Source organism: Malus sylvestris, chromosome 17, assembly GCF_916048215.2.
Source record: "Malus sylvestris chromosome 17, drMalSylv7.2, whole genome shotgun sequence".
Taxonomy (NCBI): Eukaryota; Viridiplantae; Streptophyta; class Magnoliopsida; order Rosales; family Rosaceae; genus Malus; species Malus sylvestris.
This window is the reverse complement of record NC_062276.1, coordinates 12,469,524-12,484,582: the sequence shown is the minus strand read 5'-3', so window position 1 is coordinate 12,484,582 and position 15,059 is coordinate 12,469,524. Positions and strand designations below refer to the sequence as shown.

Below are 15,059 nucleotides of genomic sequence, written 5' to 3'. Positions count from 1 at the left end.
CACCTAAGGGTGGGCACGGGCTGGGCCGGGCCCAAAATTAAAAGAACCAGACCGAACCCATTTGTAAATAAAATGGGGCGGGTTTTGGATTTTTCAAAATGGGATCCAGACCGTTGAAACGAGCCGGTTCCTACGGGTCTCCACTAGTCCAAATCTTCAATCACGCTTAACTTAAGTCTGATCTTCGCATCCTGTTCGTTCCTTTCCCCAGCGTCTTTGTTGACGCCTTGAGCAAATCCTCCAGACTGTAACCCATCTGCTAATCCCAAAAAAAACTACCCATCTTTTTTCATTTTCTTTTTTTTCGCATTGACAAATTAAAAGATATTGAACTATTATGATACAGCAACAACATTTTCCTTCTCACTAGATCCATAAACGATGTAATCCGCCATTTCCTGGAACAATTTGTCGGCTTTTAGCAATTTTCCGACGTGGGTCAAATTAACGAGGGTATACAATGCCTCTAGCTTGGCTAAGACCGTCTTCAAACAACGCCGATTACGGTCGCCGCTTTGAAGCTTCTAACTGGAGCTCGACACCGGTGCGACATAAGTATTCTTCTCGAGATGGGGTATGGGTGTGGTGTGTTTGTGCTCCGGGAAGAAGAGTTGCAGAGATGGGGGGAGAAGAAACAAAGAATAGGAATGAGGGAGAAGGTTCGAGAGATTGGGGGAACAAAAGGAAGTGGGGTGTGTGTGTGTGGAGCGTTCTCGAGAATGAGAACTGTCATGGGGAAGAACAAAAGGAAGTGGGCCTAGGAGACAGTACCCAACACGGGGGTATTTTTGCAAACGGGCCGGTTCGGGTACCTGTTTTCCTATACTTTTAAAATCGGCCCAAACCTAAAATTTCAAAACCCGTACCGGCCTCGAACCTTGATTACCTGCCCCGACCCGCGGTTCCTGTATCCGGGGTAAAATTCATGCATTCCTGATTACGCCTAACTCTTAAATTCTCACCTCCCACCAAAGAATCTAGTTCCTTCAAAATGAGGAGTTGAGTTCATTTTTTATGCAGTCTTGATTCCTTCATACCGTAGTAAACAAAAGAATAATTTGTAATTGGAATTAGAACTCTTTATTTTCATCTAATTACAAGTGCAGAAACACATCCTTAAGGTTCAGGCTTAGTTTTTCCTTTTGGCTGTTACGGGGGTGAAAACAGTTTTTAAGTTTTGATTATCTAATTTGTTAAATTGCAAAAAAAACATATAATTACATAACCATGTAGGCTATGATGGTTATAGTTTATTAAATAACCATCTCTTTACGAGTGCCAACTTTCTCTCTCAATATGTGGAATATGTAGTTTATTAAAATTTTTATACAGACGATGTTAGCAGAAAGAATCGAACTCAAGACTTTTTTTTTGTTGAAAAGAAGATATTATTAAATACGAATTGAAATGTTTACATCATAAGCTAGAGAATTAAACAACCACTCTGGTTTAAAGTAATCCCACAAATGACTACCCCCCACACGCATGGCATAAGATGCCACCTAATGCGCAGCCCCATTACAGGCATGAGGAGTAAAAAGAAGCTCTATTGAACATAATTGTTGTTTAATATGGTTAATATCCCATAGATTACCTTCCATGACTGCCTCCGGTTGCAAGATCCCCTTAAGCATGTCCACAAGGACCTTTGAATCAGTTTCCAACTGACAACCCCAAAGCCTTTTTCCACACAAGCTAACAACGCCGATCTCATTGCTTCCGCTTCCACCATAATGCTTGATTCACATAGAATTTTGCCCACATCTCCACCACCTTAAAAAATCCCCGCAAAATTCCTTGCAACCCACCCAAAACCACCCATGCTGGTGCGACTACACCAAGCCTCATCACAATTCACTTTGATTGTACTAAATGGAGGCTTTATCCACCATTCGTGGCTCTTCCTTCTTACTTGCTGCCCACGGCCTGGTTGATGCACTTGTTCCCCTTCACATCCCGCAATCTCACCCCATTGCTGTCAAAGTAGTTCCAATGCAAAACTAGGTTCGACATCAATCTTCTCAAACACCAAACTATTCCGATACTTCCATATCCTCCACAAACCACAAACCACCAAGCACATTAGATCACCACATTCTCCCTCTTCGCCATATTTATTACACAACCACTTCCAACACTCCAAAAAATCCCCATCTACAACTATTGTCACATCCAATTGAAGCGGAGAACCAAACCAAAAAACACATAAATGGGCAACGAAAGAATACATGAACCTGCGTTTCCACATCGTCTGCATAGAACAGGCAACTAGGCTCCAAGTGAATCCCCCGACATTGCAAATTAATATGCATAACAACGATATTCTTGCACCCCTTCCAAACGAAATGGCAAAGCTTAGGAGGAACCTTTAATTGCCATAATGCTATCCAGACCGAATCCTTGGTGTTTGCCCTACTTGATTGTCCCACACCTTTCTGTTCAAGCTCCCCATTCCGATTCATCTCTTGAGCCACCATATACCCTAATTTAACCGAATACACCCCATTTCGAGTGTAATGCCAAATAATGACCAGAACATCCAAATTGGCTAAGCAGCATACATAATATAATATGAGCTTCCTCATCATTGAAACACCTCTCAATAATATGCCTCTTCCATTTACCCCCAGGGACCACAATGTCGGCAACCATTTTAGGCATCTCCTCATGTCTCGAAATAGCCCGAAATGTACGCAGTGTAGGCAACCATGGGTCTTTCACAATTTGGATACTCCTCCTATCTCCAATCCTCCATTGTATGTTAGCCTTCAATACTTTCCTCCACAGCAAAATCCCCTTCCCACCGGCACTTATAGAAAAGATGAAGAAGGATAATATTTGGCTTGAAGCACTTTAGCCAAGAGTGTCAAACTCAAGACTTTGAGTACATCTTTCTGTCTCGCATTTATACTTATTTTAGTAAAAAATAAAATAAAATAAAGGGTAATCCTCACTTTACTACCCTAAATTATCATGAAATTCGTACTTTGCTACCCTTAGTTAAAAAAAAAAAAACTCACTTCATACCTAAAGTTACGATTTGTTTCCAAAATCATACTTCTGTTACTTAACCATTAAGTCATCCGTTAAATGATGATGTGACATGCCTTTGACCCCACAAAAAATTCTAAAATCATAAAAAACTAATCAATTCATACTCGTAATGTTTTTTACATTGCGACAGAGATAAGCCACACGAACATGTTCGACACGTAGATGGACAAGGGTGAGTGGAGTACCTGTCAGAATAAAGATAGAGGGGGCTACGTTGGTGTAGATTTAGAGTGGGTTGATGGCGATGATCTGCATGAGGTTGCACGGGTGGAGATGGAAGTTGTTGAGAGAATTTTTTTTTTTGTATTTTAATATTTAACTTTTCAAAAAATAATAATTTGGATTCATTTTAATTTTTTTGAGGACTTGGGAGCAAATCTTAACTTTAGGTATGATAGTGAGATGAAAAAAACTAAGAGTAGCAAAATGCAAATTTCACGATACTTGAAGGTAGTAAAGTGAGAATTGGCAAAAATCAACTAAAAAATGTCTAATGAGTATATATATGCAATGCACCACTAACAAAGTTAATTAAACATTTAATAAAATAGAATCATATAATTACAACATGAATTTCCTTACAAACATAAACACTATTTGATTTTTATTTTTGTTTCAAATACTCAAATGAACTAAGGCATGCCCAGCCCAAGTTCGTGCCTTTTAAAAGGGCCAGCCCCGAAGGTTCAACGGGTTGGGCCCAACCCGTTCTCGGAGGCCCGGCTAAAGTCGACCCACGACAAAGACACGTGGCCCCTACGAAATGGCTCTAGTATATTCCTCATGCCATACCGTAGAAAAATAGTGGAACCAGACTCTGTCGTCGGCGCAACGACACGTCAGCTATCCCACCACATAAAGTGATACAATAATCCCCTGCATCCACCACCACCGAAACCTCCCTCCAATCCCCCTCCCATTGGGCAATCCGGCGCCCCGTCTAATCATAAACTAGCACGTAGCACCGAAAAGCGAGGGAGAGCATGGCAGTTGCGTAATTCCAGTGGGAAGGAGGGTCAAAGACCCCCGCGAAATTATCTGAAATTTGTAAAGGGCTTGGAGTGTGGCGTGTCACATCGCTCAAATGCTTCGTGTCAACGGACGCCAAATGAGATTCAAATGCAGCCGAATTTCTGGTTGAGGAGAGAGATAGAGAGAGTAAAAGAGGAGAGAGAGGGAGAGAGCTTTTGTGTTTCGGTGATGGTTTGTGTGTGAATGTCTGAAAAAATAATAGTAAAAAATAAATAAAGAATAATTTTGTAATTCTGCTGCTGCCACTGCTGCTTGCCTCCAATCATTTGACTCTTTTTTTTTCTTTTTTTTTTCCTTCCATTTTTTCCCCCAAATTTTGATATAATTTTGGAGTTCGTGGTGTTGCAATTTTGGATTTTCTTCTGAGAAGCAATTTTCTTACATTTTCTCTCTGGTTTCCCGGCGAGAGAGATGGAAGTAGAGGAGTAGACGAAACAAATATCTCTGCTTCTACGAAACTCTCAAGCGCATAGACCCTCTCTCCTCTCCTCTCTCCTTCTCTCTCTAGAATTCCATGATCATGACAAAGAGCTCTTGAATTCAGTATGCCAGATAACCCATCTCCAATGGACTCTCTCTAACTGCTGTTTTTGTTCTACTCTCTCTCTCTCTCTCTCTCTCTCTATAAGGTACTCCCTCTCTCTCTACACTCTTTCAATTTTCTCTTTTCTTTCCCCGTTTCGGAATTGATTGAGGTAATTCGAATTTGGGTTTTTTGTTCTTTCGATTTTTTTTTTTAAGTTTTGGGATTTTTGCATGTGATTGGGTGATGATATTGCATGTGGGTTTTTCTATTTTTGTGAATTTAGCTTGCTATTGAGGGAAAGTTGGTTAATTTGGAGCTAATTTTGGGTTCTGAAGTAAGTAGGTGTAGAGAAAGTTTCAACATTTAAGGCCATTTGTTGAATTTGCATGCTAAATTTGAGTTGGGAACTTCGCTTACTTGTTACCCAGTTGGGTTTTTGAGCTACTTTTGCTGTTTCTTCATCTTAATTTGCAAACAATTTGATCATGTTTGACTTACATTTTATTTTTTGGGCACTCTGTCAAGCTGGTAATATTTGACCCCCATCAATTCGAAGACTTGCATGGGTTTTGTTAGACCCTGTTGATAATGGTAGAGAAATCTGTAGTGATATCAGTCCATCCGATCGTCGGAAATTCTGGTGGATGTTTGATTCTAGTGCTGCTGAATACTTAGTCCTTTGATTATATTCTTCCTGCATAAATTTGTCTGTATACTTTTTCGCAGATTTTTTATTTATAAATTTGTGAGTGTATTCATTTGCCTCTCCAAGTGTGATAGTTCTGACATATATGTGTACATATTCTGATGCTCTTCTGTTTTTTCTTGGTTAAAATGAAGATCAATTATTGATGCTCTCCAGTTTCTGTATGTGGTGAGTCACATTACGTTGATTGCTCTGTTGACTCAACAAACATAGAAACACTGTGGAACTTAGCTAAAGTCTTTGCTTTTGGAGTTGTTAAGTCAGCTATAAATTATGTTAAAATCCTAATGAAACATACAGAGCACGACAATGAAATATATGGAGCAACATGATCGGGATTCAGGACTACCTTTACCTTGTGTAGTCACCCAAACGACGTTAACCATGCACTTGAACTCAGGATAAACTTCACCGATTTCTTTGTTTTTATTTTTTGCACCATATTGAATTCTGTCTGTATTATTTGTTCGTTAATATTTTTGGATACATGTAACGTATGCATGTTTTCTGAACTAGCAAAATACATTTTGAGAGTTTGGTTATAACTGAACGTTATATATTTACTTCCCTTGTTTTTTCAGAAAGCGGTTCAATGGAGAAACATTTAGGGGATACGATATTTGGTCGTTCTGAAGGTTCCCTCTCTTTTCTTTACTGATGGAAGCATTGCGTAGGCGCATAGCCATGTACCTATGCTATATACATATATTTCCTTATGTATGCTTGATGTTTCTCTTGATCAGTCATTTTTAACCAATTGTGTAGGGGCCTTCAAGGTTCCATCTGCTAACAATCCTAGAAAATCTGAAAGTAAAGCATGGGGGACCCTTCGTGCAACTGAGGCATACCATGAATCAAGTAATACTAGCTTGTTTTCGAGTTTGTTACCTGTCCTTCCACATGAAAAGTGTACGCACAAGTTATTTTTTGAATGAAAACATTATCCCTATCTGTAGAATGGCTGTTGAGACTTGATTTGCTGAATATGCAGTGAACTTTTCTGTTTCGGAGCATTTTGGTCAGCCTGTTGATGATAGTTTACCCAAATTAAACAATGTCAAGCATGAAAATGAGGCTAAGGATCCACTTGAAAATGATGAATCAAATGCATTCGGGGTCATGCTTCCTGATGATGAAGATGATCTCTTAGCAGGCATAACAGATGATTTTGATCTAAGACGATTGCCTAATCAGCTGGAGGAGATGGAAGAGTACGATCTGTTTGGAAGTGGAGGTGGAATGGAATTGGATTATGAGTCCCAGGATAGCCTTGGTATTGGCATGTCAAAACTAGGCATATCTGATGGGGTTGTTCCAAATGGGATTGGTCTTTATGCCCTTCCAAACGGTGTGGGAGCCGTGGCTGGGGAGCACCCGTATGGAGAGCATCCATCTAGAACCTTGTTTGTTAGAAATATCAACAGTAATGTTGAGGACTCTGAATTGAGAACTCTATTTGAGGTATGCTACTGTGGTTGTCAGTTTTATATGGCCTCTTTGCCTGGCTTGTTTTTTTCCATCTGTTGTTCAATGATGATTTGTTTGCTTTCCGGTGGTTGAGTTGGGGGTTTTGGAGTTCCATTTTGGCTCTCTTTGTCTTCTTGGTCCATATTGTTGTAACTTGTACTTGCGAACTCATTGACTAATATAAGTAGGTTTTGGGTTTAGTAATTTAATAACAATCCTGTTAATGTTAGAGACCTCATTCTGCTACATTTCTGAGTAATGTACTCCCATTATTCATTAGAGATAATTTTAAGCCTGTGCCAACATTGTTCTTGTCAGTGGGAAGTTCTTTGCTGCAGTCTTTTTTTAGATTATGAATTTGGTGCACTGGTCATCCTGCCTTTGCAATCATTATCTTTAATCTTTTGGAGAGTTTGCTCTTAATTTGGTATCGGCAGTGCTTTTCTGATTTTGTTTCCCTTTAAAAATAAAGGTTCTTGTAAATGCATGTATACAACTTTTCACTCATTCAAAGAACTCTCAACTTTTCGTAGCAATATGGGGATATCAGAACTTTATACACTGCATGCAAGCATAGGGGCTTCGTGATGATATCTTACTACGACATCCGAGCCTCTCGCACTGCAATGCGTGCGTTACAGAACAAGCCCTTGAGACGGAGGAAACTCGACATTCATTTTTCAATTCCCAAGGTTTGAATAAATGTCTTCTATTATAATTTGTTCTGGCACTAGTGATTCAATTACAATATTCATAATGCATAGGTCCTTTTCTCTGCTGAAATTCAGGACAACCCGTCAGAAAAGGATATCAACCAAGGAACTCTTGTGGTGTTTAATTTGGATGCATCAGTGTCAAATGATGACCTTCGACAGATATTTGGGGCTTACGGGGAAGTCAAAGAGGTAAACTTTTGTGGAAAATGTTATGTCTTTTTCTTATCGTCCTTGTATTGCATGTGCAGTTGTGCACCTTTTCGCTGTCTTCATTGGTTGTATAAAATCTGAATTTTCGTGAGTACAAAATGCAGATCCGGGAAACCCCACACAAGAGACATCATAAATTCATTGAGTTTTATGATGTTAGAGCTGCAGAGGCAGCTTTAAGGGCATTAAATAGGAGTGACATAGCTGGGAAACGCATAAAACTCGAACACAGCCGCCCTGGTGGAGCACGTAGAAAGTAAGTATCAATTTACTGACTGCGGGTTCTGCAACAATTTGACAATTTGAGCTCAGGCATTTTGCTTTGCCCTGAATTTTATCATCTTTGTAATTTCCTAAGAGTGGCAAATAGTGAAGCAAAAGGGTTTTCTTGGATCTCAGTTGTGATTAACTAGTCGTATTTCCAAAACTCAATTATATCCAAGAGAATATATTTTCCTTTAGTGGATGACTGTATACGTGTTTTCAAGCACTGTCAATTATTGTATGGAATCAGGTTCACAACAAATACAAGTTTGTGGTGAAGATTAATCTGAAGTGTTTATGAGAACTTACTTGGATCTGTTGGAATCATATCCAGGGATATACTTTCAAAGGTTTTTTTGATTCCTCATCCAATACATAGGTCTAGTGCAATATGTAGCTTACTTAATACATAGGTCTTCTGCTATATGTAGACTGTCTACATGCGGCTTCGATCATTGGATAACACTGTTCTGTATATGTTTCGACTCCCTCCGTGTTGTACATATAACCTTTCTGAATCCATACTACAGACTTGATGTTGTTAAACCCTTAAGTGGGGTAAATAATTAATTCATCGCACTTTTTTGTTTTGTGTAGCTTGATGCAACAACTTACTCAAGAGCTTGAACAAGAAGAAACTCGGAGTTTCAGGCATCAAGTGGGTTCACCTGTGACCAACTCTCCTCCAGGTAGATCTCTCAGATCTGGAACTCAATTATCTTTGTGCTTGTGTATATCGATTACTGTATCGGTAGTTATTGGGAATGAACATCCTGCTATGAGCTAAAACAATGGCTACCATGACAGGTACCTGGGCACATATTGGAAGCCCCATTGAGCATAATCAGTATGCTTTTAGTAAGTCTCCGGGTCTGGGAAGCCTCAGTCCAGACAGTAACCATTTGCCTGGGTTAGCTTCGATTCTCCCAGCTCATTTTTCTAACTCTCCAAAGATTGCGCCTATTGGTAAGGACCAAGGAAGGGCAAACCATATAAATCAGATGTATAGCAACTCTCCATCAACACAAGGAGCAGCGTATCAGCATTCTCATTCGTATCCAGAGCAGAAATTAAGTGCAAGTCCAGGTCCCATCTCATTGGGTGAGTCAAATTCAACTTCATCAGGGATTGGAACTTTGTCAGGTCCTCAGTTTCTCTGGGGCAGTCCATCTCCATCTCCTTATGCTGAGCCTAATTCTTCTGCCTGCCCAACCTCGTCTGCGGGGCATCCATTTTCATCCAGTGGACAGGGGCAAGGCTTTCCATTGACCAGCCGGCATGGCTCTTTCCTCAGTTCACACAACCATCATGTGGGATCTGCTCCATCCGGTGGTGTTCCTCTAGAGAGGCATTTTGGCTTTTTCCCAGAGTCACCAGAAACATCCTTCATGAATCCAGCGTTTGGGGGCATGGGTTTAAGTCGCAACAGTGGGAATTACATGATGAACATGGGTGGTCGTGCAACTTTGAGTGCTGGTGTTGGTCTTCCTGGAAACATTACTGAAAATGGCTCACCTAGTTTCAGAATGATGTCAATGCCAATGCATGGTCCTTTGTACCTTGGGAATGGTTCATATACTGGACCTGCAGCAACCATTAATGAGATGTTGGCTGATCGTGGTAGAAGTCGGCGAATAGAGAATCCTGGGAATCAGATGGATAGCAAAAAGCAGTATCAACTTGATATAGATAAAATTGTCAGTGGGGAAGATACTAGGACTACTTTAATGATAAAAAACATCCCGAACAAGTAAGTAAAAAAGTTGTAACCAGCCTCAAAAGTAGATAGGTGCAGCTGTTTTTTGGTGGATTATGGTTTTGAATAACTGTAATCATTTTGCTCTATATTGTCTTTCTCATATTAGGTACACTTCCAAAATGTTGCTGGCTGCTATTGATGAAAACCATCGTGGTACATACGACTTTCTCTACTTGCCAATTGACTTTAAGGTAATTCTTTGCACTAATACTGATGCGATTGCTCTATAATTTCCGTAAGTTGATCTAATGCTAGCGGAACAAACTTATTTTTTTTTTGGCAGAATAAGTGCAATGTGGGTTATGCTTTCATAAATATGGTGTCTCCTACCCACATTATAGCCTTTTATGAGGTTAGTTTTGGTCATTTTTGTACGTTTGTTTGTTGCTGGTCAATCCTAAGAACTATATCCAAATATTTAACTGTTAATACGAGAATGCTTTATAAATTCATCAACCAGAGTTAAAACTATTTGGAACACATTCAATTTTTACAACTACTTATACAATTAAAATTGCCGCAGGCATTTAATGGGAAGAAGTGGGAGAAGTTTAACAGTGAAAAAGTTGCTTCATTGGCATATGCACGAATCCAGGGCAAAACTGCCCTTGTGACTCATTTTCAGAATTCAAGCCTAATGAATGAGGACAAGCGTTGCCGGCCCATTCTCTTCCACTCGGAGGGCCAAGAGACTACTGACCAGGTTATATGTTGGATTTATCTGTCTTTTTTGTGCGGTCATGATGCTATTGGCCTTTTTCTGCCCTAATTTTCATAATTCGACCTCAACATTGACTCTGCTAAGTCATTCAAATACCGTGTATTGTTTTCTGTTGATTTCAGTATGTTTGTCAATCCTCCAGGAAAATTACCTTTCCAGAAATTTGAACATATGTATTCGGCAGCCAGATGGATCTTACTCAGGAGACTCATTGGACAGCCCAAAGGGGGATCTGGATGAGAAGCCAGAGAACAGTTAACGGTGTATCGTTATATCTTACTCGCCTGATCCCCCGGGGAGGGGGGGTGTGGGGCTGCTAACTTGTGCATAGTTAAGTGTACAGTGTAGAGAAAGAAATCAAGCTATGGGGCGTATAATAACTAAATTATGGCTAGTGTCTGCTTTTGAGTGCTGGATACCTCTGATATTTACTGAGGAACTTATTGAACTGAAAGCGGCCGAGAGCATTTTGTTAATTTGTAGAGGTGCAAATTGATATTCAACCAAGGGAGTCGAATAAGGTGAAGCATATCGCTGAATTGTGAAGTCTCTCTGCAGCCATATGCGTTACTCAACAGGTTTCTGCAGAATCTCTCCTTTCTGTTTTTGCCCTTTTTTTTAGGGTAATGTCACGAGTCTTCCAAATCCCATTTGCAAATACGATTTACGTGTTTATATGGCGAAATGCCTTGTCGGGTGTAGGGATTCAGGTGCTGTTTAAAACGAAGAAAGAAAAGAAAAAGAAGTTTGTATAGAGGGAGGACAAACAGAATCAGCTTGTTCATATGTGTTGGTCTTATTATGTACCCGAAAAAATTTGTATTGGATTAAGTAAATACATGGATGTACAGATGTTTATATCTCTCTCATGTGCTTTTACAAATTTAACTGTTTTTGTACGGTTCCTGTTCTAGAAGGCCAACTCGAAAAAACGGCACGATTGAGGCATGCTGTACACCGGCGCGATTGTTGTGACTTTTTTCTGTTTGGTTGCCGAGAAAGTTTAGTTTTTGCGTCGCCACTGGCTTTTAAAGTTGTTTACAAGTAAAGCAAGCTGTTCATGATCGGCTAAGGCAACAAAATAAGCAAGATTTCCATTTTTGTTTCGTTTTGCTTTCGTTGTTTCCAAACGAGGATCCTCTCCGGATCATCTTTGTGAGAATCCCGAATATCTTTCAATCATATCCGTTCATCGTATGTCATGCGATCATAAATCATTGTAAATCTTTTTATTTAAAATTAAATATAAACAGTACCTGACGAAAACTGATCGCACAATATACGATGAACGGATGTGATTCAAGGATCCCGGGACCCTCACAAAGAGGATCCGGAGATCGTCATTCGTTGTTTCCCATTTCATTGAGAGAAATAGTGGTTTATTTTCTGAAGTCTCAAAGTGGGAGAGGCATGAGTCAACCCGAAAAACTTCAATAGAATTACATCGTGTCGCTTTTGGTCCGCACAAAATACAGTGACACACGAGGGAGACAAGCTCAACTAGGGATTTGGACACTCTTCTCCTCCTGCACACCCCTGTAATTCTCTTTTAATTGCTTTAATCCGAAAGCCAAAAATAAACAAGGGCGTGTGGAGAGAAAAGGTGGACTTGCCTTCTTATATCGCAGAAATTGGCCGGTAGAATAATGCTGTCATAAATTATGCAAGTTATCGAAGTATTTTACTCTCTTCAAGTCTGTAGAGCATCAGCAATGGAACCTGCAAGACTTAACACCTCGAAGGGAGCTTTATTAGCTACGGCTTTGACGGTGAGTGGGCAGGAATCCGTGATCCAAAAGTAGGCAAATGCCTTCTCCAAGCCATCTGAATATCAAATCAAAATCGGAATAAGGTTCATGGAAATTACAAGCACGACATAGACAACAGCATGGAGGTACTTACCATCCTTGTGAGTGAACTGCTCCCATGAGCGTTTAGGAAATACACCGTGGGTTACATAAGCGCTAACTTTGGCTGCACCATGAGCTGCCAAAACTTTCTGCCAGAATGCAAAGGACACAAAATGAATGATTTGAGGCAAATTTGAAGTTCCGAAAGCATCATGTTTGAAATGTTTCTGATGTACACATAACGATAACAGGTACAAAGCTACGAGATGTAATCACAAATAATTTAGAAAAAACAAAGCCATGCGCAAGGTCCACGATCTAGTCCAAGCTCGATAAAATAAAGCTAGCCATATTCTAGTAACTGAGGAATTGCAATGTTGAATGAACTTAAACTTGTCAAAATTCGGAAGCAACAGATTTGAAGGTACATAAACTGCAGGGAAGAAAAATGTTTATGAGCCATTACCTGGCACTCAATTAGGGTGCCGCCAGATTGCACTAAGTCATCAACGATGACTACATGACAACCAGCAGGATTTCCCTCCTTTATCCGAACTATCCTCTTGTCACCTTCACGAACCTTATTGCACACCACCTGCAATTAAACAATATCCCATTCACAAAGGTGATATTTGAAATAAATTATACAAAATAATTCTCACTTTTGAGAGAAACTCAGACTAACCATGGGAAAATGATCCAACTGCTTGTGGAATCGCTTCCATGCTCCATCATCAGGAAATGCAACAACTATCTGGAAGCAGACTATAGTTAGTATGGAAATAAAAAAAAGTACAGAAAATACAGCTAGTTAGCCACCATTCCTAGACAAGGCATGGAAACCAAATTTTTTTTACTGTAATGAAGCATTGTGAGACGCATGGAAGATAATGCGCGCGCTCACCTTATCGGAGTCAGAAAGCTGGTGGAGACGCTGCTTTAAGAGTGGAATTCCAGTCTCAAACAAAGGCAAAACATGGTCCCCAAAATAAAACCTTTCCTGCATAAAAATTAAACTGAAGTAATTAACACAAATATTCTGCCAAAAAAAAGTAATGACAAGCGATAATTTACAATCTCACACTACTATATTACACCTCAATGAAACACATATGTATAAACTATATGTGCAAACAACTTGATAGAATAATTTATGTCAAAAAATGTAAAAAAAAAATGACAAGTTTAATTATATTAAAAATTAAAAAGCTCATGCATGAGAACAAAGAGAAGACGAAAAAACCAGCATAACTGAACAAACCTGTAAAGCATGGATGTCATAGATGACTAAACTGGTTGGGCCACCTCTGGATATGGGAATATTTGACAGCATTCTTGCCATGGTAAACGCAGTTGCTACATCCCCTTCTTCTTCCATTCTTTCGAAGGAACCAGTTGGAAAGAAAGGCAATACTAATGTGAAGGACGCAACAAATAGCCGAGGCAGTGCATATATTACAGAAAGCTGCTCAAAGATAACTCCTTGGGAGCTGAAGGATCCCAGAAAGGCGACATGTTGGCCTCGAAGATCTTGTGCATTGTTTATAAATATGTTTGGAAACCCGTCATCAAAATTCCTGTATAAATTCGATCTCAATTAGATTCCTACTCATCTTACACAGTTTATTTGAGTATTACACAACACAAGCCATCTGTACAAGCATAACACAAGCGGCTAGTTTAACTTTCGATAATTACTAATTGACATCCCAGATACAAATCTTTTCTCTATCCCACTTATCTGGTCTAAAAAATTCTATAATTTTCAATTGCCCTTCACTTTCCAATTTACCCAGCATTCAAGTTATCCACTTTCCCAAACTCTTATAGGGAAGAAGCGTTACAAAAGAACAAAAGCTTGGTTCTTTTGGTTTTCTTCAATTAATATTAATTGCATCACCACCTTGAGAAAACTAAACAGGCAAAAGAAAATTACCCAACTTTTGTTTTCATCAAGTTAGCTGAAATAACAAGTACCCATCTCAAATTCATCACTAATAGACAAAACAAATCAGAACAATAAAGGGGAAAAAAGCATGAGAAAGCATGTAAGAGAGAGAGAGAGAGAGAGAGAGAGAGAGAGAGAGGACCTCCATTTGATGGTCTGGAGGATGATGTGGTCGGACTGAGAAGCGACCTGGCGAGCAAGGTCTTCGCACTCGGCGCAGTAGAAGAGGTAGAGTTGCTTCTGCTGTGACTTGTCCATGGCCGTCTATCTTTCAAAAGAAACAGAAGTTTACAGAACCCACAAACTCCACTGAGACAGAGACAAAGGGTTTCCGGGAGATGGTGAGTTGTAAAACTTGTATAAAGAGTTACGCACCTCCACATCATCTGAGCTGTTTTTTTTTTTTTTTTTCCAAATTAAAATTAATGAAAATGTTTGAAAATTTGAGATTTGACGATAGAGGTAAAATAAATAGCATCATGATTGATTTTTTAATACATTTCAAAATTTTGAAATTGTCTTAATTTATACTTTGTACGATTTATATAATCTTCATTAAATTGATGACATGGTGAACATAAAAATCGTAATTATGATGACATGTAAGTAATATTTAACTAAAAAACTCATCAACTTAATGAATATTTAGACGTTCAAATATCTAGAAGGTATAAATTGATACAATTTGGAAGGTAAAGTGAGAAAATTGAAACTTAAGGACTAATCTTAGTTTTGCTTCGATCGTGGTCTTCCCAACCCCCTTCGATCGTGGTTTTGCAGTGGCGACGGCGGCGGCCGCAACTGTC

At 39.4% G+C, this 15,059-nt stretch overlaps 2 protein-coding genes across 7 annotated transcripts; one reads left to right on the top strand and one right to left on the bottom strand.

Annotated features, from left to right (window-relative positions):
- The first annotated feature begins 4,629 nt into the window (after nucleotides 1–4,629).
- LOC126611189 (protein MEI2-like 2) lies at nucleotides 4,630–11,317 on the top strand. Of its 4 annotated transcripts, none has more exons than XM_050279381.1 (13): nucleotides 4,630–4,715; nucleotides 5,900–5,953; nucleotides 6,084–6,176; nucleotides 6,310–6,779; nucleotides 7,319–7,477; nucleotides 7,574–7,690; nucleotides 7,816–7,967; nucleotides 8,573–8,664; nucleotides 8,783–9,725; nucleotides 9,841–9,925; nucleotides 10,018–10,086; nucleotides 10,258–10,437; nucleotides 10,598–11,317. In XM_050279381.1, exons 2-13 carry the CDS (start codon nucleotides 5,911–5,913, stop codon nucleotides 10,712–10,714), a joined length of 2,520 nt encoding a protein of 839 aa, XP_050135338.1. In that variant the 5' UTR covers nucleotides 4,630–4,715; nucleotides 5,900–5,910; the 3' UTR covers nucleotides 10,715–11,317. The 4 variants fall into 4 exon arrangements, with proteins under 4 accessions (XP_050135338.1, XP_050135336.1, XP_050135339.1 ...); XM_050279379.1 differs by having other exon boundaries at nucleotides 6,084–6,227; XM_050279382.1 differs by having other exon boundaries at nucleotides 6,084–6,227; nucleotides 10,578–11,045.
- A 553-nt stretch (nucleotides 11,318–11,870) lies between these two features.
- LOC126611190 (ribose-phosphate pyrophosphokinase 4-like) lies at nucleotides 11,871–14,609 on the bottom strand. Of its 3 annotated transcripts, none has more exons than XR_007618738.1 (8): nucleotides 14,396–14,609; nucleotides 13,567–13,882; nucleotides 13,210–13,305; nucleotides 12,991–13,059; nucleotides 12,772–12,900; nucleotides 12,358–12,454; nucleotides 12,069–12,279; nucleotides 11,871–11,991 (listed from the first exon to the last, which is right to left on the bottom strand). XR_007618738.1 is itself a non-coding variant. In XM_050279383.1 (7 exons), the coding sequence occupies exons 1-7, from the start codon at nucleotides 14,509–14,511 to the stop codon at nucleotides 12,146–12,148; spliced, it is 957 nt and encodes a 318-aa protein (XP_050135340.1). In that variant the 5' UTR covers nucleotides 14,512–14,609; the 3' UTR covers nucleotides 11,871–12,145. The 3 variants fall into 3 exon arrangements, 1 of the variants encoding a protein (XP_050135340.1); XR_007618739.1 differs by having other exon boundaries at nucleotides 11,871–11,981; XM_050279383.1 differs by having other exon boundaries at nucleotides 11,871–12,279.
- Between the last annotated feature and the right edge of the window lie 450 nt (nucleotides 14,610–15,059).

Bases quoted from the DNA above. Each gene is read 5' to 3' on its own strand.
- LOC126611189 (XM_050279379.1), top strand. From the start codon at position 5,911: ATGGAGAAACATTTAGGGGATACGATATTTGGTCGTTCTGAAG. The intron at 6,780-7,318 runs GTATGCTACTGT...AACTTTTCGTAG, and splicing joins AATTGAGAACTCTATTTGAG to CAATATGGGGATATCAGAAC. The intron at 10,438-10,597 runs GTTATATGTTGG...TCAATCCTCCAG, and splicing joins GCCAAGAGACTACTGACCAG to GAAAATTACCTTTCCAGAAA.
- LOC126611190 (XM_050279383.1), bottom strand. From the start codon at position 14,511: ATGGACAAGTCACAGCAGAAGCAACTCTACCTCTTCTACTGCGCCGAG. The intron at 13,883-14,395 runs GTCCTCTCTCTC...GAATTTATACAG, and splicing joins CTCCAGACCATCAAATGGAG to GAATTTTGATGACGGGTTTC. The intron at 13,060-13,209 runs GTGAGCGCGCGC...GTCTGCTTCCAG, and splicing joins AGCTTTCTGACTCCGATAAG to ATAGTTGTTGCATTTCCTGA.